This window comes from Notechis scutatus, chromosome 14 (assembly GCF_049901735.1).
Source record: "Notechis scutatus isolate UNSWTSFEM ecotype Mainland chromosome 14, rNotScu1.2, whole genome shotgun sequence".
Lineage (NCBI taxonomy): Eukaryota > Metazoa > Chordata > Lepidosauria > Squamata > Elapidae > Notechis > Notechis scutatus.
The window spans coordinates 4,658,488-4,680,619 of record NC_142022.1 but is presented as its reverse complement, the minus strand read 5'-3'; the positions used below and the strand labels follow the sequence as shown (position 1 = coordinate 4,680,619).

The 22,132-nt window shown below is 45.7% G+C and overlaps 1 protein-coding gene across 1 annotated transcript in view; it reads right to left on the bottom strand.

Moving 5' to 3' along the window:
• Positions 1–3,799: 3,799 nt before the first annotated feature.
• SF3B2 (splicing factor 3b subunit 2) overlaps positions 3,800–22,132 on the bottom strand; it is a 40,294-nt gene continuing 21,961 nt past the window's right edge. The window contains exons 13-21 of the mRNA XM_087943745.1: positions 19,357–19,506; positions 19,169–19,258; positions 18,379–18,486; positions 16,046–16,153; positions 14,864–15,006; positions 12,603–12,704; positions 11,821–11,920; positions 8,171–8,356; positions 3,800–4,058 (exon numbers count right to left, since the gene is read on the bottom strand). Of these exons, the coding sequence (XP_087799871.1) occupies positions 3,987–4,058; positions 8,171–8,356; positions 11,821–11,920; positions 12,603–12,704; positions 14,864–15,006; positions 16,046–16,153; positions 18,379–18,486; positions 19,169–19,258; positions 19,357–19,506 (1,059 nt within the window). The 3' untranslated portion in view covers positions 3,800–3,986. The remainder of the gene's footprint in view (positions 4,059–8,170; positions 8,357–11,820; positions 11,921–12,602; positions 12,705–14,863; positions 15,007–16,045; positions 16,154–18,378; positions 18,487–19,168; positions 19,259–19,356; positions 19,507–22,132) is intronic.

Sequence of the window (22,132 nt, the reverse complement as noted above, 5' to 3'; positions counted from 1 at the left end):
TCTTTTTCTTCTTCTTGACAAATATATTTATTTTTTCTCTTATGTATACTGAGAGCTTATGCACCAAAGACAAATTCCTTGTGCGTCCAATCACACTTGGCCAATAAAGAATTCTATTCTATTCTCCTATTTCTATTCTATTTGTCTTCTCTTCGATTTCTCTTCTCTTCTGATTCTTGACAAATATACTTTATTTTTTCTTTATGTACAAGGAGAGCAAATACACCAAGACAAATTCCTTGTGTGTCCCATCACACTTGGGCAATAAAGAGTCCCATTCTATTCTAAACTTGAGGATTACCTGTGCAGACCTCGGAGGGGGTCTTCGAGAGGGGTTCTCCAGGCTGCTGGGAGAAACCCTGCCCTCGAGGGATATGGGTTGGTCCTTTCTTCTTCCCCACCCCATCCTTGTCCCCATCTGGGAAAATCTTTCGAGAAACGTCTGGCTTTTTTTACCACCTCCCTTTCCAGCTGCCCCACATCTTAAAGAGCCCCCCTGGCTTCGCCTGCCAATGGCCAGCTGGAACCGAAGACACTCTTTCTTTGTCCTTTTAATCCTCTGCCCTCCCCCTCCCCATTATTCTATCCTTCCCATCCTGCGACCTACACCCCTCCCTTCCCCAATTTTCCAGAATTGTGAGACGCAGGGAGCACAAAACAGCCATTGTTGAAAAAGAAAAAGAAAAAAAGGTCTCGGGAGAAATTAGCCACGGGCTCGGAGGAACAGCTTGGGAGAGCCTGTGCTTTGGACTGAAAGCCATCGGTGTGTGTTTGTGTGTTGTGTGTGTACGTCTCATGCAAGGGAGCAGAAAGAGAGATGGGGTGCGGTGGATGTCGTTGTGGGGGCCCCCTTCAGCTCAAAACCCAGTTAAGGCAGTGCCCAAAGGTGTTTTTTTTCCAAGAGACCACTGGACTTTCCGGTTTTTCCTGAAGAGGTTTCACTCCTCATTTGAGAAGCTTCTTCAGTTCTGAAGAAGCTTCTCAGATGAGAAGCGAAACTTCTGAAGAGCTGAAGAAGCTCCTTGGATGAGAAGCGAAACGTCTTCAGAGAAAAACCAGAAAGTCCAGTGGCCTCTTGGAAAATAAAAAAGCACCTTTGGGACAACCAGGACCTGGAGGAATGAAAATCTCCGTAGCTATTTAAGGCAGTCAAATTATGCTCCTCGGCTTACGACAGCAGTCGGCACAAGGATTTTGATTGCTAAGCGAGGCGGTCGCTAAGTGAGTTTTGCCCATTTTGGGGATCTTGTGTACCACAGTGAAGCAAATTGCTGAAGTTGTTAAGCGAAGCATGTGGTTGCTAAGCGAATCCAGCTTTCCCCCTGGACTTTACTTGGGTGTTTAGTCGTGCTGGACAAATGACCACAGAAATTATCTTCGGACGCTGGCTCCCTCAAGCAAGAAACAGGGATTAACCTGACCAACAGGGAAACCTTTTCCTTTTAGAGTTTGTCCTCAATTTATTCATCTAGTGACTGTTCAAAGTTACGACGGCTCTGAAAAAATGAGACTTTTGACCGTTTTCCAATTACGACCTTTGTAGCATCCCCACAATCACGTGACAAAATTCACATGCTTGCCAACTGGTTCATACTTATGACCGTTGCTGTGTTCCAAGGTCAACTGATCCTCTTTGGCCTCCTTCGGACGAGCAACATCGAACCAAGTTACCAACTTATCAACTGCGGCAATTCGCTTTAACAACTGTGGCAAGGAAGGTCGTAAAAGAGGGCAAAACCTGCCTGACAAAATAGCTGTTATCCCTGGAAACGTTGGACTCAATTGTGGTTATAAGTCAAGGACTACTTGTAATGACAACAATTTGTGGTGTCAGGTGTGTAGTCCAGCATCTTAGCCAGTCCACCATATGCATAAATATGCACATGCACCATATGTATAAGTGCACCATCGTACCTATCCTCCCTCTCCTATTGTCCCCGTTTATTCGTACCTATTTCCTGTATTCTTACTCATGTTTATACCTATACCTATAATCTTGTAAGCGATTGACCAATAAAATAAATAAAATAAAAAATAAAAGAAGGAAGGAAAGAAGGGGGAAGGAAGGAGAACAGGGAAGGGGAAGGAAGGAAGGAAGGAAGGAAGGAAGGGAGGGGAGAGGGGTCTGTAGGGTAGCACCACCTCTTTTCCCTCTCCTATATCCCCATTTATTTGAGGGAGGAAAGAAGGGGAAGGAAGGAGAAAGGGAGGAAGGAGGGAGGGAGGGAGGAGGAAGGGAGGGAGGGAGGGAGAAAAGAAGGGAGGAAAGAATACCCGTTTCTAAGAGGTCTGTAAGGGGCGTGCGTAAGTGCACCACCGTGCCTATTGTCCCTCTCCTATTGTCCCCATTTATTCGTACCTATTTCCTTTATTCTTACTCATGTTTATACTTATACCTATTATCTTGTAAGCGATTGACAAATCAAATATATAAACAAATAAAAATAAATAAAAAATATTGGCTGGCAAACGAGACCCAACAGGTTGGGAGAAAAAGACAATTTCCTGCCTGCATCCCCTTCCCCAATCCATGAGGCTACTACAGAGGAGGGAGGGTATCAGCCAGCCTGTGTTTAATCCCAACAGATGGCCTTTCCTTCTGCGGCATTCCCCAGGACAGCTGCGAAAAGGGGAGCAAGGAAACGGAGTGGCCCCCTCCCCAAAATAAATGTCTTAACGGGCATGCTCAAGCCGATCTGGAAAAATATAAGCAGGATTTGAGGCCAGTGAGAGCGAAGGAGGTCTGGGGAAACAGGCCTAGGGGTTAAAGTGAGAATACGAGAGAAAATTCCTGAAGCCAATGGTAAATGATTTTTTTTGCAAAGAAAATTCCTTGAATTTGCCTGTGAAATCGTGCTGAGTTGTACTTAATTCAAGACTAGTATTTCTCAACCTGGTCAACTGTTAAGATAGCTGGACTTCACTCCCAGGATTCCCCAGCCAGCATGCTGGAAGGTAGATGGACTTCAACTCCCAGGATTCCCGCCAGCATGCTGGAAGGTAGATGGACTTCCCCAGGATTCCCTGGTCAGCATGCTGGAAGGTAGATGGACTTCAACTCCCAGGATTCCCAGCCAGCATGCTGGAAGGTAGATGGACTTCAACTCCCAGGATTCCCGCTCAGCATGCTGGAAGGTAGATGGACTTCAATTCCCAGGATTCCCTGGTCAGCATGCTGGAAGGTAGATGGACTTCAACTCCCAGAATTCCTCAGCCAGCATGCTGGAAGGTAGATGGACTTCAACTCCCAGGATTCCCGGTCAGCATGCTGGAAGGTAGATGGACTTCAATTCCCAGGATTCCCGGTCAGCATGCTGGAAGGTAGATGGACTTCAACTGGTTCAAGTGTGCTGGAAGATAGCTGGACTTCGACTCCCAGGATTCCCCAGCCAGCATGCTGGAAGGTAGATGGACTTCAACTCCCAGGATTCCCCGCTCAGCATGCTGGAAGGTAGATGGACTTCAATTCCCAGGATTCCCTGGTCAGCATGCTGGAAGGTAGATGGACTTCAACTCCCAGGATTCCCCGGTCAGCATGCTGGAAGGTAGATGGACTTCAACTCCCAGAATTCCCTGGTCAGCATGCTGGAAGGTAGATGGACTTCAACTCCCAGGATTCCCCGGTCAGCATGCTGGAAGGTAGATGGACTTCAACTCCCAGGATTCCCTGGTCAGCACATTTGCTGAGGAATTCTGGGAGTTGAAGCCCACTCATCTTAAAGTTCACCAGGTTGAGAAACCCTCCTGAGAAATGTTTTTCCTTTTAACACCCACTCAGAAAGGGGGAGAGAACAAGAACTCCAGAATCTCTGACTTTTATTTACAAAACAATCCGTTTCTGAGCTCCAACCACAAAGATGCAAAACAAACAAACAAAAAAAAAAAAAAACCCCAACCACAGAGGGAAGATTTTTTAGGGTAAAGCGACGGCGAGACCGAGAAAGTATTTTTTTAAAAAGCCAAGGGAAAAAAGAAAGGAGGGCATTTCAGAACTTGAATTCCTTGTACTTCTTGGCTCCGGCTCGGCTGTCCTGCGGCTGTGCTTTCCGCTTCTTTTGCTAAAGGAAAAAATAAATACAAAAAGTTGGGGTGTGTTTATGACAGCTAATAGCCAGGGATTCCCCATTTCTTTTTGTTCTCTGTGACCGGGGAATTCTCAATTCCCTTCCATTAGTCCACCCATCTCCCTTTTGACCAGTGCAGCATCTCTGGTCCAGGCTTCGGTGTGAGATTTTCCCAGCATCCTTTGGGGACCCTGAGCCGAAGAGTCTGACTTGATTCACCTGTTAAAAACAGGCCCTATACGGGCTTCCGTTCGCCGGAAAAACTGCTCCACCCCACTCTGGGGTTTGATTTCTTTTGAGCACAGGCCGATGGTCTCCCCTGGGGGAGCCCAGAGGATGGCCAGACAATGCAAGGGGTCCTCTGGTTAATATAGGGCAGTGATGGCGAACCTTTTTGCTGCCGTGTGCCGAAAGTGTGTGCATGCCAGCACCCACAATGCAATGCGCCCTGCCTCCCTGTGCATACAACACCCCCCTTACCTGCATTGCACAGGTGTGCACCTCCCAGCTGATTTTTTGGCTTGTTTGAGACGTTTTTTTGCCCTCCAGGAGGCTCGAGGGAAGCCTCTGCAGCCTTTGGAGGCCGAAAAACGGGGCTGTTTTGGCAGTTAAATGGGCCGAAAATCGGCTGGGAGGCGCATGCATGCGCGGTGCAGGTAGGTTTGGCTGAGGCTCGTGTACCCGCACCAATGGCTCTGCGTGTCACCTGTGGCACGCATGCCATGGGTTTGCCATCACAGATATAGGGGGAGGGGAGAGCCCCATTGGACAAATGGAAGCAGTTTTCTTGGCAGTGCTTTCTCCTGGCTCTGCGCATGCTTCTGAGTAGTACCTTCTTCTTTCGATTTTCTAGGGAGAGACTGAATGGAGGGATGGATGCGGGAGAGAGAGATGGATAGATAGAATGGATGGAATAGATCAGGGGTGTCAAACTCGATTTAATTGAGGGGGCGCATCAGGGTTGCGTTTGACCTTGGGGGGGAGGCGCGGCCAGCTCGACGTCACTCCTGTCGGGGGCGCCTGGGATGGCCTGAGCACTCTGGCAGCGCAAACGGGCTCCCAAGCTCTGTGTGTGGCTCTCCTGAGCTCCGTTTTCACTAGCAGAGGGCTGCGCGAGGCCGTGGCAGCCGAGAATGGAGCTTGGGAGCCTGTTCGCGCTGGCAGAAGCACCACGGGCCGGTCCTTCACTGTTTCCAGGGCGGCCTTGCGGGCCAGATCTAAGTACCCTGCGGGCTGGATCCCTCTCCTTTGATCATGAATGGATGGGTGGATATAGACAGACATAGATAAAACAGATAGATACCTCATCCATGTATGGATGGATGGATGGATGGATGGATGGATGGATAGATGGATGGACAAACAGATAGTTACCCTTCTTTCATGGATGGAAGGATAGATAGATAGATAGATAGATAGATAGATAGATAGATAGATAGATAGATAGATAGATAGATAGATAGATAGATAGATATAGAAAGATAAACAGATAGATAGAAAGATAGATAATGGATAGGATAGACAGACTAACCTCTCTCCTTTGATTGATGGATAGAAAGATATAGATAGAAATAGATAGACAGATAGACCCTCTCCTTTGATTGATGAATGGATGGATAGATACAGACAGACATAGATAAGACAGACAGATACCTCATCCATGGATGGATGGATGGATGGATCTATAGATTGATGGACAAACAGATAGACAGATACCCCTTCTTTCATGGATGGATGGATGGATGAAGGGATAGGTAGATAGACAGACAGACAGACAGACAGTTATGCAGATAGATAAGCAGATAGGTAGATAGGCAGGCAGATAGATATGGACGATAAGTAGATGATAGAGATGATAGATAGGATGGATAGATAGGATGGATAGATAGATGGAAAGAAAGAAAGAAAGAAAGAAAGAAGAAAGAAAGAAAGAAAGAAAGAAAGAAAGAAAGAAAGAAAGAAAGAAGGAAGGAAGGAAGGAAGGAAGGAAGGAAGGAAGGAAGGAAGGAAGGAAGGAAGGAAGGAAGGAAGAAAGAAAGAAAGAAAGAAAGAAAGAAAGAAAGAAAGAAAGAAAGAAAGAAAGAAAGAAAAAGATAGGCAGGCAGGCAGGCAGATACGGATGATACATAGTGAGATGATAGATAGGTAGATAGCTAGAAATAGCTAGCTAGCTACATAGATAAGTAGGGATGATAGATAATGATATAGATGTGACAGACAGGTGATAGACAGTTGCAATTTTTACAGTGCTGTAAGCTAGGATAACCATCCAGAAAGATGGCATGGTTTTACTTCTTCTGAAAAACAAAAGAAGTCCATGCGTGAATTATCCCCCGGCAGTTGCTGGAGAACAGTGCGCTGTAATGGGAAGATGCCAACAGTCGACCTCAGCACGTCTGGGCTTCTTTGAAGCGCAGAGAAACGTGTCACATGAACACTGCCCTTTGGAGGGTCCCAGGACCCTCGGTGGGTTACAGGCAGAGGGGAGCCAACCCCAAGATTGAGAAGGCAAAGGGCCCAATGGCTTCCAGCCATGCCAAGCTGTAAGACTGATGGGCGGGATGAACGTTTGTTTTTTATTCCATGGCTATCGATATCCCTGCTTTTAAAATGTGTCAAGCTGCAAAGACTAGAAGAAATCAAAAATGAAATTCAAGGATCGCATGAGACTATCTTGCATCCAATTCGGAATGGTATCTTTTCGAAAGAGCAAAAATTGAACTAGAATCTGACAGAAATGCATTAAAACGTTTTCAAATGCAGTTCTGTAAAAATAAATTAAAGCTGAATTTTTTAAAAGAGGCTGCCACCTGGGGAAGCAACGGAGCAGAGGAAATATTTTGGATCTCTCTCACTGAATATTTTCCTGTCTCCAAGAATCAGAGCAGGGTGGGAAGACTACGGATGAAGCTTTTCATAGCAATAGCACTAGCAACAGCCCTTAGACATATTTCACTTCACAGTGCTTTTACAGCCCTCTCTAAGTGGTTTACAGAATCAGCCTCTTGCCCCCAACAATCTGGGTCCTCGTTTTACTGACCTAGAAAGGACGGAAGGCTGAGTCAACCTTGAGCCTGGTGAGATTCGAACTGCCAAATTGCAGGCAGCCAGTAGGCAGCAGAAGTTGCCTGCAATACTGCACTCTAACTACTGCGCCAACGTGGCTCATAGCTATGAGAACAAGGATCTTCCAACTTGACAAGTTTAAGACTCGTGAACTTCCAAGTCCCAGAATTCCTGAGCTAACATGACTGGGGGAGGAGGAATTCTGGGAGTTGAAGTCCGCAAGTCTTCAAGCTGTCGAGTATGAAGACTCCTGATCTATCACCTATCAATCTATCACCTCTCTCTCTCTCTCTCTCTCCGTACCTATCTACCTATTTATCTACCTACCTACCTATCTATCTTCTATCTATCATCTATCATAAGGGTCTTCAAACTTGGCAAGTTTAAGACTCGTGGACTTCAACTCCCAGAATTCCTGAGCTAACATGACTGGAGGAGGAGGAATTCTGGGAGTTGAAGTCCACGAGTCTTAAAGCTGTCGAGTATGAAGACCCCTGATCTATCACCTATCAATTTATCATCTCTCTCTCTCTCCCCCGCCACCCCATGGTGCAGGAGGCCAACTAGGCCACACCCACTATGGCCACACCCACCGGGCAGAGATCCTGTTGCTAAAACTTTTTGTAGCCCACCCCTGTGTCCAGGGATACTCACTGCCACCTCCTGCCTCTTTTTTCTGGCACCATTTTGCCTAGCTAGAGTGAATAACAGAGTTGCAGGGACTTTAGAGGTCTTCTAGTCCAACCTCCTGCTCAGTCAGGAAACCTTATACCATTCCAGACAAATGGTGGTCCAGTCTATTTTGGAAAAACCTCCAATGATACAGCACCACGATTTCTGGTGGCAAGGCGTTCCACTGGCTAATTGGTCTCACGGTCAGGAAACCCTGCCTTTAATTCTAGGTTGCTTTCTCTCCTTGGTTAGTTTTCCACCTGTTGCTTCTTGCCCCGGTTAACAAAAATAGTTGGGTCTTTTCCCCTTTGTTTTGATCTTAGGGTGTCGCTCCAGTTTGAGGGATTGAAGGCGCCTCCTCCTCTCACCTTCTGCTTAGCCGCGTGCTCGGCCACCATGTCGCTGAAGTCCTCCTTCTCCACTTGGGCCTGCTGCTCTCTCACGTGCTCCTCGTACTTCTGGGTCATGGCCATGGGATCGAGCTCCAACTCTTCGGGCGCCAGGGCGACCTCCACCCCTTGGATTTCGGGGACCGGCCCTTTGCGGCTCATGACCTGCAAGGGGGGGGGAGAGAGAGAGAGAGAGAAAGAAGACGGGAGATGGGAAGGGGGAGGCATTAGATCAGGGATGAGGAAGGAAGTCAGGTCCACCCCATTAAGAGCCCTTTAAGCTACGACGGTTTTAGGAATGGTACCTGAAGGTTACAGTAAAGAACTATTTACAAAGTCTGCGCTACTATTACTATTAATCTTCTCATCACTCCTTATCACCCATCCCCTCCCACTTGTGACTGTATGACTGTCACTTTGTCACTTGTATCTCTATGATTTATATTGACTGTTTCCTAGTATGATTTGGTTGCTTATTGTAACCTATGACTATTATTATTAAGTGTTGTACGTGATGATTCTTGATGAATGTATCTTTTCTTTTATGTACACTGAGAGCATTTGCACCAAGACAAACTCCTTGTGTGTCCAGTCACACTTCGCCAATAAAGAATTCTATTCTATTCTATTCTATTCTATTCTATTCTATTCTATTCCATTCCATGATATTTTCTATTCTATTCTATTCTCTCTTCTATTCTCTCTTCTATTCTATTCTATTCTATTTTCTATTCTATTCCATAAAATACATTTTTCCCGAACGCCATCATTCTGCTAAACAAATAATTCCCTCAACACTGTCCAACTATTTACAAAGTCTACTATTATTATTAATCTTCCCATCCTTCAATTTCACCCATCCCCTCCCACTTGTGACTGTATGACTTTAACTTTTCTTTTATGTACACCGAGAGCATATGTACCAAAGACCAATTCCTTGTGTATCCAATCACACTTGGCCAATAAAGAATTCTATTCTATTCAATTCAATTCTATTCTATTCTATTCTATTCTATTCTATTCTATTCCTTATTCTATTCTATTCCTTATTCTATCCTATTATTTCTATCCTTTATATTCTATTCTATTCTAGTCTATCCTATTCCTATTCTATTATTTCTATCCTTTATATTCTATTCTACTCTACTCTATTCTTATTCTATTCCTTATTCTATTCTATTCTATTCAGAATAAAGAATTCTATTCTATGTATTAACAGCAGCTAGAATTGTATTTGCTCAGAATTGGAAAAGCGATAAGACACTGATAAAGGGAAAAGTAATTGAAAAAGATATTTGAATGTGCAGAAATGAATAGATTAACATTAGAAATGAAAGAAAAAGAAGAATCTGAATATTAGATGGCATGGGATTTGTTTTACCAATGGTTAGAAAATAAAACAAATTAAAGTAGATGTATTCATCAAGCAATAAGAGAAGCTTGTGAAATAGATATACTGGATATTACTTATCTGGGAATGTGATTATTGTTATATTGAAAAGAAAGAGTATTATTATTCACTGTAAGCACCTGAAATATGAACCTAATCAACACATGATTGAAATGGAATGGATTTATTGTATGTAAAAATTAATATATAATATATACTATGCACCCTGACTAAAATATTGACAGCCAACGGCTTCCACAAAAGTAAAATCACCAACTTGATCCACAAAAACACACTGAGACATAATAGAGACCCAGAAGATGAACAGACCCATGGAACAGCCGTCCTGCCCTACATAAGAGGCACTACAGACAAAATTAGTAAGATACTATACAGACACCACATCAAGACTGCCTTCAAAACAGACAGAAAAATAGCAGCCATCCTCAGAAACCCCAAAGACAAAATTGACCTGGAAAACCAAGGCATATACGAAGTCCCCTGTGCATCATGCCTGGCCACATACATTGGACAGACCAATAGAAGAATAAGCACCCGCCTGGATGAACACAAAAATGCAGTCAAAAGCTGGAACACACTTCCTCACTAGTCCAACACATGGAAGCCACAGGTCATAGCATCAACTTCAATGGCACCAAAATCCTAGCCACTATGGAAAACCCTAGCCACAGAATCATCAGAGAAGCCATAGAGATTGAAAAAGACCAGAAAGCATGAATAGAAGAGATGATTCCACCAGACTGTCAATTATTTGGAAGCCTGCACTCACAAACAAACAAAAACTCCACACCACAAGCCAGGCAAACACCTGGGCACAAACAGATCCCCTGATACCTCCAGCTCAAACACACCCCAACCAGGCACCCAGATGAAACCCAGCTTCCTAACTATTGATAGCCGTCCATTTACCCGAAGCCAAGCTGCACTAAAGGCCTCCAATAAAGTAACACAATGTTGCCAGCCAATCAAGATACAAAAAGAACCAAAAAAACAGACAGAAGATATTAGAAGCAGAACACAGCAAACTCCAAGACCAATAAACACAGACCAAGACTCTCAACCAATCAGGATGAAGAAAAAAACCATTCTGGCACAGCAATAGGCTGCCCCAAATTTAAATCTGAAACCACTGTAAAAGTCTAACTCACAGACGAACACTAAAGAAAAGCCTGATGATGGCAGATGAGATTCTGACGCTCGGGTGCCTTCACACCAGAGGGCACCAATTTTTGTGAGCAGTGTCAGAAATCATAAGCAGTAGGTTGGCTTAAAAAGCAGAGTTACAGCTGGATGAAATGGAAGGTTTTGTGATTCATAGCATTGCAGTTTCTCAAATGTGACAGCCTGAAGAGGGGTGGATTTCAACTCCCAGAATTCCCCAGCCAGCATCTGGGAGTTGAAGTCCATCCATCTTCAAGCTGCCAAGGTGGAGAAACATGGCTTTAAGGAATCCAATCTCCCACCCTCAATGTGAGCATATAAGTTTTCTTTTCTTATTCAATCGGGGTTGGGTTTGGTGTGGGAACCCAGACCACATATGTGGAAGGATTAGATTATATAAAATTAAACGAGCATGTTCTTCCCCGTCTTAATTTCAAGAAAACAAGTTTCTTTCTTCACCATTGGACTGACCAGAAAAAGTCAAGGGCACAGGCAATCCCGGGGGTTAATTATGGGATTTGTCATCCAATCCACCTGGAATCGTGAGTGTTTCAAGCAGCTTTAAAAGGCTGTGTGAAGAGTTCACTCTGCTGAATTAGAGGCGTGCGTGTCGTTGAAGGGTGTCAAACCCAATTTCGTTGAGGGCCACATCAGGGTTGCGTTTGAACTTGGGGAGGCTGGGGGCACTTGGCTAGGAGGGGGCGTAGCCAAGAGGTGGTATTCAGCCAGTTTGGACCAGTTCTGGAGAACCAGGAGCAGAAATTTTGAGTAGCTTGGAGAACCGGCAAATGCCGTCTCTGATTGGCCCCACCCCCATCTATTCTCCACCTCCCGAGTCCCAGCTGATTGGCTGGGTCTTCTCTGGTTGCCCTGCACAGGAGAACGGAGCTGGAAAGCAGGTTAGTGGGGTGGGGAGGGAATGGGGGTTTTACATTATCCTTCCCCTGCCCTACCCACCAAGCCATGCCTACAGAACCAGTAGTAAAAAGTTTTGAATCCCACCACCGGTATATAGGGCCCATCTTAAAGTAAAAAGAGAGACCGATCCAATCCTTACTGTGGCCATGTCGTAGATATGGGTGGATCCCATCATGGCACCCCCAACCGTTGGCATCCGCTTCTCCGGCAGAACCGTGAATAGTTGGGGCGTCTCGCTTCTGTGGCGGGGCAGAGAATTTTGGAGCAGGAAATAAAATAAAAATTAAAAAACCACCACCACCATGCCATACTGTTATAAGAATTACATAGGGAGGGATTAAATTACAAGGTTTTTTTGTGGAGTTTTCATGTTGTGTACTGCCTGGAGTCCCTGTGAGTTGGGCAGGTATATGCATTTGTTAATAAAATAAAATAAAAACAAAAAAATAAAACAAACCATATTGTGTTAGGGGGAAAATGTCCCTCGAGCTTTCCTTTATCCTGCCCTCTGCTCTTCCCTCTGGTGTTGTCTTCAAAGTTCAAGCCTTTATGGTCAATGCACAACATGTGTGCAATGGAATTGAATGCGACTCCTTTGGTGCAGGTCCCCACCCAAGAACATGGATTACATCTCCAAAAAAAAACACCAAATAAAAAGAAGTCCCTAGCCCCAGGTAAGTAATAAACTAGCACACATTTCCCCTTGCATAGAAGTCTATCACATTAAGCCTGATTGTGATGTTACGTTGCGTTTAGTATCTTTGCTGGCTGAGGAATTCTGGGAGTTGAAGTCCACAAGTCTTAAAGTTGCCACGGTTGGACACCCCTGCTCTAGATCTCTCCAAACTCAACTTCTTCTCCACCAAAGACGGTTTGCTAGTCCCCAAGAGGAGAGAAGGGATGTGAAGAGAGCCAATTTACCCATCCATGGCTTCCTCGATCTTCTTCTTACGCAGCTCAATCAGCTCTGGTGTCTCCATGCCGGCGGGAACGGAAGAGAAGCCGCCTGGTGTGATTAGGCCGCTAGAGGAAGAAGAGGAAAGAGTGACGTCAGAACCAGGAGGAAATTAACTGGAGTCAACCAAGAGGTTCAGGAAGTCACTTATTTGGGGTGGGGGGGAATCATACGATGCACCGAATCCTAAAGAAGTCACCTGGTCTAGCCAAATTGCCCAACAGGCTGGTAGAAAACAGGACAAGTATCAACTTGTAAAACATTCCTATGCCTGTTTTGAAGTTGCCATGAGAAAGGGGGGGGTGGGGGGCTGAAGGAGCATACGGCAAATAAAATCAGAGAAGCACATTCCAAGCTTATCTCACAAAGACTGTAACTTAGGCAACCGGGTATACTGCCCTCGAAAATCCTTTTGTGATGACCCAGGGTGGGATACAAAATAAACACAGTCACAAAAACAGGTGAAGCCCCTTTTATTCCTTCACTTTGCTCCAAAATCCTTGGAGTCAAAAAAACTCCCCCACAAACAGTTACGAAAAGAAGTTAATGCCTAGTTTAAACTCAAAATGCCTATAAATTATAAAGAGTACAAACAACACAAACAGCACTGAAGCAATTAAGGGAACCAGGCAAGATAAGGGCTTGAAGATGTCCACAGATATCGGAACACACACTGGGAAGGATGCCAAACTCAGAGAGGAACAACAGACGAGAGATATTTCCAAGCTTTGTTTCCAGCACTGGCCCATACGCATGTCTGTCCTTTTAACCAGTCCTCACAGCTGCAGCCCATGAAGGGGATCAAGGCTCTTTCCTCCCCCTTAGACCACCCCATTCACGTCTTTCCCTTATCCTCTCCTCCCTGCGTGCCCTAGGATGGAGAGGGGATGGGCCTGGGTCTTCCTTTGACTGCCCAGCCGGCCTCTGCCCTTCCCCAGCCTCCTCCACAACCTCCGGAGCCACACTTCCACTCCTTCTTGGCTGTTCCTCCTCTCACTCGGAGTCAGTCTCCACGAGGGGCATGACACCTTTATTGGAGAAAGTGAGTGATGACACCCAGTACATGAAGGTGTTTTGTTGGAGAAGCTGAATTATGATACACCCAGCGGAGTGGAGGAGGGAAGACAGGGTCATAGGTGATTGTAAATTACATGTCTCAGAGTTGGCTTCATACAGGTTATGGCGACATGTCGCTCCTAATAAATCTTTTGAAGTTTTCTGAAACTTGGCTTGAGGATTATGACTTAATTAGGGCAATCCCTGGAATCCTGACAACAAGGAGCAACGGGTGAAAGATCATTAAAGAGAGGTTCAGCCAGGAACTAAAAGGGATTGCCTGACAGTGAAAACAATTCACCAGTGGGAGGGCTTCCCCTCCTGGAGTTGTGGGTACCCCATCGTTGGAGGCTTTCAAAAGTAGACCGGACAACCATTTGACTGGGATGGTGTTGGACTAGAACAGGGGTCCCCAACCGCCGGTCCGCGGACCGGTACCGGTCCGCGGAACAAGTCTTACCGCTGATTGCTGGGCGCCGCCATCTTTTTGGTAAAAAGTGCTTCCGGTGAGCTTTTCCGGGTAGAAAGCTCACCGGAAGCACTTTTCATCAAAAAGATGGCGGTGCCAGCGCTCGGTGAGCTTTTCCGGGTAGAAAGCCATTTCTACCCAAAAAGCTCACCGGAGCGCATGCGCGCGCCATCTTTTTGACACAAAAGTGCTTCCGGTGAGGTCACCGGAAGCACTTTTCGTCAAAAAGATGGCGGCGCCAGTTGATGCCGGTACCGGGCCGCGGCGCCCAGCTGATGCCGGTACCGGGCCGCGGCATCAAAAAGGTTGGGGATCACTGGACTAGAAGATCTCTAGGGCCCTTCCAACTCAGTGATGCGATAATTCTGAAGCTCAACTTGGGAGGCTTTCAAAACTAGCCAGGACAACCAGGATAGTAGAAGATCTCCTGCTTTGAGCAGGGGGCTGGACTAGAAGATCTCCAGGGTCCCTTCCAACCTGGTTATTCTGAAGCTCAGCTGATAGGCGATTCAGGAAGAGAGCGGGAGGCTGCCGGTGCTTGTCCGGGCTCATAGATGAGTGGCCAATCCCACTCCAACATTTCCTTCCTAGGGACTGTCCTGACTTTGAGCTTTCCATGGGGATTTGGATTCTTTCATTGTCACATCTCCCCTATTTGGAAATCCACGCACACTCCAATCCCACGGACAGACAGAGCCTGACCTATCGGCAGGGGTGATGAAGCCTGTCTCGTCTGGCTTCTCTTCGTCGGTATCCTCGTCTTCTTCCTCCTCTGAGGATTCTTCGTCGGACGGCTCCAGTTCCCCCCAAGGGGTCCGGTCTATCTCTTCTTCTTCGGTCTTAGCCTGAGGGAGAGAGGAAGAGAGAATGGAGGGAGGGAAGGAAGGAAGGAAGGAAAGGAAGGAGCAGATGGGAAGGGAAGGACGGGGAGACAGGGTTGGATGAAAGGAGGGGGCAAGGAGCGGAAGGGAAGGGAAAGGGGGAGGGAGGGAGGAAAACGAGGGAGAGAGGCAAGGGAGGAAGATAGGAAGGAGGGAAGGAAGGAAGGAGCAGAAGGGAAGGGAGGGAGGGGGAGACAGGGAGGGATGAATGGAGGGAAGGTGGGAGGAAGATAAAGGATATAGGCGAGGGAGGGAGGGAGCAAGATGAGAGCAAGAGAGGGAAGGAGGGAAGGAAGGAACAGAAGGGAAGGGAAAGGGGGAGGGATGGAGGAAAATGAGGGAGAGAGGCAAGGGAGGGAGGAAGAAAGATAAGAAGGAGGGAGAGACGGAAGGAAAGGAAGGAGCAGATGGGAAGGGAAGAAGGGGGGACAGGGTTAGATGGAGGGAGGAAGGGGAGGAAGGGAAGGAAGGAGCGGAAGGGAAAGGGGAGGGAGGGAAATGAAGGACAGAGGCAAGGAAGGGAGGGTGGGAGGATATGTATGTATGTATGTATGTATGTATGTATGTATGTATGTATGTATGTATGTCAGAGATATATTGATTGTTCTCTCACCGCCCTGTTTGCTGCCTGTTTTCTGCTAAAGCAGGAGGACCAAACCTTGGCAACTTTCAAGACGTGTGGACTTCAACTCCCAGAATTCCCCAGCCAGTTGAAGTCCCCAGGTCTTAAAAGTTGCCAAGGTTGGACACCTCTGTGTAAAGGAAGCCTGGACAGATATATTCTTCGCTTGTAATGTTCTGCAAACTACCAAGAAGGTGATGGGAAAGATGGATGGGGAATTCTGGGAATTGAAGTCCAACCATGATAAAACATGGCTGGCTGGGGAATCCTGGGAATTGAAGTCCAACCATCATAAAGCATGGCTGGCTGAGGAAATCTGGGAGTTGAAATTCATCCACTTTGCAACTGCCAAGGTGGAAAAATGTTGCTGTAAAGACATACCTGGAATTCAGCAGCATTGGTCCCAAAGACATCTCCATACAGAGGCTTCCCTGTCTCATCCACAGGTGGTTTACCCCAACCTCCGGCGTGATATCCAAACGAGCACCCCTATAGAAAAAATAAATCACGGTGTCAGTTCTTTGGCAGCTGCTTAAAACTAGCCATGATTTTGCGTTTTCGCATCATCTTCTTAAGCACGATACATTGAGAAGTGTGGGAGAGGTTTAGCAGAATTTCCCATTCTGAACTAAGACATCTCCTTGTACATTACAGCAGATAACGTTTCATTGCTTTTGCTTTTTTGCTTACAAAAATCTTATAAAGATCTTACAAAGGGGCGAAAAACTAACACAAACCAATAAAAAGAAAAAGCAAGAAAATGAGAGCAAATGGGGAAAAAATAGTCAAAAGGATTGAAAGAATAAAAAGAAATCCAAAGAGCGAATTTCTAATAAACACCAAATATAAATATAAAGTGATGTCTTACTCTACGATTACAAAACAACAACAACCCCTCACTCTAATCCAATATCCAGCTTTTTTCTCCTCACAGAAACCACAAACCGTTAAGTGCAATTCCCTCCATTTTATACAAAAAGCCTGTAACAGATTTCCACTCAACTATAGATAGGGGTCCTTGGTGCTCTCTGAGCTTGTTTTCTTGCAGACATTTTATTACCCAACCAGGTAACATCATGAATGCTGTGTGATACATCAATGATGTTACCTAGTTTAGGTAAGAAAACATCTTCAAGAAAACAACCAAGCTCAGAGAGCATCAAGGACATGTACATATTCTTCCTTCTCTAATCAATTTTTTTTTTTACAGGATCCAACCTGGGTTGGTCACCGGGACCGGAAGTGTCGTCTTCCGAGCTTTCGGACTCGTACTGGAGCCCATCCTCAGGGAACTTCTTTCTATCCGTGTGTGTTCTGTCCTGGGCTTCCCCAAAAAGCACTAAGCAAACTCTGTGTTCCGGCAAAACCTCTTTTATTAAATGTTTGTGAATTTATTGCATTCAGCCAACGGCCTGGCAAACAGTCTTGCAAAGGTATAATTATTAGCTCAGTCCTTATCTATCTTGGAAAGCTGCCCGGCAAATATTTCCAAACGCATTGCTGACAAGGAAGGGCTTAGCACAGAGTCTCTAGGATACACAGACAGATCTTCACAATGATGGAATGAACTGTTTCCTGCAAAAGGCCCCCTCCCCTTTTGCTCCTCTTTTAATCCTTAAGGGTGGGGCCATTCATCGTCCACCTGTGCCTTTACTCCCACTTTAATTGTTCCTTCTGTCAGGGGTCCAGTAGCTACCCCCCATTTAAATCACGAGTCTCTAGCCGGATTTTCAAAGCTTAAAGAAGATTTATTAGGAGTAAACATGCTGGTGCTACCTGAGTGTAGCTGACTCTGAGACACATCATTCATTGTCACCCTTGACCCTGGTTTCCCCCCGCCCCCTGGGTGTATCATAATTCATAGTCTCCAATGAGACACATCCATAGCCAAGAGTCAAATCATGCTCTCCAGTTAGAATTTTGCGCGCATGCGGTCACCTGGTTAACTATCTTTGAAAACATTTATGGAATGCAAGCTGCCACACTGCTCCCCCCTCCCTTTCTGTTGTCAACTCTAAAAGACCGTAGACATGTTTTATGAGTTGACACCTTCCTTTTGGTAGCTCTGCACATGTGCCCGGTTTGAACTGGTTCCAGAAGCTCCCCCGCCTCACTGCTGCCCGAGCCTGAAGACAGCTGATGACTGCCAGTCTGCCCTGGCCCCATCTCTGCCTCTGACGCAGAGCCCTCCTCAGAGCCGGGGGGTTGGACTAGGTGACCTATAAGGTCCCTTCCAACTCTGATTATCTGTTATCTGAGCCTTCCTCAGCCTCCAGGACTGGCCCAGGTTCCTCCCCTACCTCCTCGCTGTCCGACTCTGCTGCCAGCTCTGCCAGCCGCCGGCGGGCCGCAACAGTGGGCGCCGTTGTGTGTGTGATACGGGCGCTATAAACATCACACACAGAACAGCACACGCTCTCTGCTAGAGAGTTCTCTGAAGATGGCTGCAGCCCGAGACTGAAAGCTGGGAAGACAAAACCTCTGGTCCTGCAACGCTATCCCGGGACACGTAGATTTGCCTTTTATTCGTGGTTCTTATTTTAATTTTTCTTTCTGACAATCTTCCTCCGATTCAGCAAAGCAGGTGGGACTGACCGCTGACTGTTGAGCTAACAGGTTCCCAAAACCTTTCTTGGTTTTGCAGAATGCGAGGCAGGCTGTGACCCTCGACAGCTGGAAGAAGTAACTCCGAGCACGTTAGAAGGCTGACTCACCTCTGGGATGGGAGAATTCAAACCCGGGATTTTCAGGTTGGGGTAGGAAGGCGGTGGGCCATAGCGCTGCATGGCGATCAGCCACGGAGGGGGAACTTTGTGGGCGTTCTTGGAGACACGAGAAAAAAAGGAAGAAGACACTGTTAGCGACAGGATTCACCTCCTTGCCTGACTTCTGTGCAACCATCCCAATCCTAAATATCTATGGAGACTCTCAGTCATTCAGGTCGTGCTGGTCCCAACTCGACCTCCTTGTTTTTTCTTTGAAGACGTTTCGCTTCTCATCCAAGAAGCTTCTTCAGCTCTGACTGGATGGTGGGGAAGGGAAGGATTTGTATTCCTTGCAGAGCACTGGTCATTTGCATTCTTTTAGAGAGCCGTTGAGGCCACTTGGCCCTCTCTCAACAGAGGGGGAGGGATACGACCTCATCTATCTCCAGTTTACAACACAGTCCTTTCAGCAGTTCCAAGAAGGCTCCACACCCATTTGCACCACTCAGGTGACCCTGAGGACTCAGATCAACCTCCAAGTGGCCTCGACGGCCCTCTAAAAAGGATGCAAATGACCAGCTGCCTGCAAGGAATATAAATCCTTCCATTCTCCACCATCCAGTCAGAGCTGAAGAAGCTTCTTGGAGAAGGAAAACGTCTTCAAAAAAAGAGTAGAGTAGAATTCAGCAGAGTAGATATAGTGTAGAATAGTTTTATATTTCTTGCAGACCACTGGTCATTTGCATCTTTTTTAGAGAGCTGTTGAGGCCACCTGGAGGTTTGTCTCCCAACAACTTACCGGCCCAACGGGCATCCCCAGCGCGCTGCGCAGCTCGTCCGAAAGATCTCCCGGCTTCTTCTCCTTCAGACGCGTCTCGAACTCTTTGCCCTGGAGGAGGAAGAGGAGGAAAGGGGAAGGACTTGGCAAAGGGAGTTGCCCCGTTAGCTTCGCTCCCATCCAGTTGGGGAGAAGGACGGCTTTGTTACCTCGTAGTACAAATCGCCGTGAATGGTCAGCTTTGGCTTCGTCTGCCATTTGAAGAAGGCATCGTGCAGTTTCTGGTAATCGATGTCGATTTTGCCCATCTTCGGACGGACTTTCTCCCGCATTTTGGATTTCATGGTTTTTTGTTCCTCCTGAAGAGAAGAAGAGGAGGAAAGTCAGCAAAGGGGAAAGGATCAGGCGGGCCGAATCGGGGCCACAGGATCAGTTCCAGTTCAACTGATTGATTGTTCATGCTATGCGCAAGGATCTAATCGACTACAGGTAGTCCTTGGACTTACGACTACAATCGAGCCCAAAATTTATGTTGTTTAGCGAGGTGTTTCACTGAGTTTGAGCCCCGTTTTGTTACCATTCTTGCTGCAGTTGTTACGTGAATCACTGCAGTTTGTTAAGTGAGTTTTGCCTCGTTTTATGAACTTTCTTGCCACCGTTAAGTGAATCAACTGCAATTGATAAGTTAGTAACTCAGTTGTTAAGTGAATCTGGCTTCCCCATTGACTTGGCTTACCAGAAGGTCGCAAAACAGTAATTTTACATGATCTTGGGACACAGCAACAGTCATAAGTATGAATAGAATTCTTTATTGGCCAAGTATGATTGGACACACAAGGAATTTGTCTTGGTGCAAATGCTCTCAGTGTACATAAAAGTAAAGATACATTCAGTTGCCAAGCACCTGAATTCTGATCACATCCTCTGCGAAGGTTGTAACTGTAAAAAAATGGTCATAATTCACTTTTTTCAGCGCCGCTGTAACTCTGAACAGTCACTAAATGAACTGTTGTAAGTTGAGGACGATCTGTAACCATCAGCAGCAAATTGGTGTCAGATAAAAGAGTTAACAGACTTCAAGAGAGGATGGATTTGGACTGTTTTTGGGAACGTAATGATTCTAGGCCGGTTCCTCTCTTGACCTCACCTCTCTCCGCCTGTCCTTCAACAAAATCACATTTTTATTATTAAATAATTATGTCTGTGGAGATTCTCAGTCATCCAGGCCAGGGTTGTCCCAAAGGTGTCTTTTTAGGAGGCAACTGGACTTTCTTTGTTCTTCCTTGAAGATGTTTCGCTTCTCGTCTCAGAAGCTTCTTCGGTTGATGAGATGAGAACGGAAGAAGCCTCTTGGATGAGAAGCGAAACTTCTTCAAGGAAAAACCAAAAGAAAGTCCAGTTGCCTTTTGACAAAACACTTTTAGGATATTGGATAATGACATTAAATCATATTGATATGGGTGGAGGAATAACTGAATTGGAGGAACATGTTATTCTCTATTATCTCCTCTATACAGGCTTTCACCAAGAATTATTATTTCCATTCTTTCCTAAATCGCCTGGTTGTTCTGATTTGTTTAATCTCAGGAAGTTATTATCGGCTCTCTCTGATCTTATTTCCTTGATTGACAGCCAAGTACTGTTGTATAATCTGTACACTATGCCCTAGTGTTATCTCTAAACCTTTTGCAGATATTTTAGCATACCTGTATTTTGACTTTCATCTTAATTAATTGTGGCTCTTGCGTTTTAATCGCTGGTTTATGATTGAATAAAGATTTGATTTGAAGGTTTTCCAGTGCTGCCGTTAACTCTGAGTGGTCATTAAACAAATGATTGGGGGTAACTCTAAATTGTCATTGGTTTGTATACAGGTAAGTCCACAAGTTACAACAGTTCATTTAGGGACAGTTCCAAGTTAGAACGGCACTGACAAAAGGGACTTATGATGGGTTTTCACACTTACGACCGTTGCAGCATCCCCAGATTCAGATGCTTGGCAACTGGCACATATTTATGACGGTTGTGGCCTTCTGGCAAGCAAAGTCAATGGGGAAGCCAGATTCACTTAACAACTGTGTGACTAACTTAACAACTGCAATGATTCACTTCACAAATGTGGCAAGAAGAGTCGTAAAATGGGGCAAAACTCACTTAGCAAATCTTTCACTTAGCAACATAAGTTTTGGGTTCCATTGTGGTCATAGGTTGAGGGCTAAATGTACTACCAATCCTGTGGGTACTTTTATTTGCTTACTAGCTCGATACCCGGGCTTAGCTACAAAACTATGTGGTCGGGCTTAGTTTTGGGGGAGGAAAATAAGGGGAAAAAATTCTGCCTCTGCCTACCAGCATTCATTGGTATTCATCTGGCTAGCATCCTGTCAGTGTGTGAGAGAGTTGAGGGCTCTTTGGAAACTGAAAGAGTATTTGCTGTGTGAGCAAGGAGACAGCAAGGAGCCTGGGCGTGGCTTAGCTCAACTGTTCTGTACTACAGCTGGTTGCTGCTGTGAAACCAAAACTGAAACTGCATCTCCTCTCCTCTGCTTGTGTTTTGCATTTGGAAGAGATTTCTGTTCAGGTGGGGAGGGGGAGTAGAACTCCTTAGCATCAGAGCGTGTTAATAATAATAATAATAATAATATAGGAAATACTCTAAATGTTCTGATGGTCATTTCAAAAAATCCTTTCTTAGTGAGCACCTAGAAGCCAAGAGGAACCTACACGCCAGTTTTCAAGTTTGTAGGCTGTACGGTTCTGGAGATTTTGTGATGATGTGTGAGTGGTATTTCGCTTTTATATATAGAGAGAGAGACTTAATTTAATTTGCTAATCCAATTTTAGCATGACCACTCTGAATTCCGACCCTCTGAGCTTCCCTTTCATGCAAATTTCCAAGACTGCGGTCTTGGAACAGCTCTTTGTGTATATGAGTGTGTATGTGTGTGAGTGTGTGTTTGTGTGAACAACAAAGCTTCCTTCCGC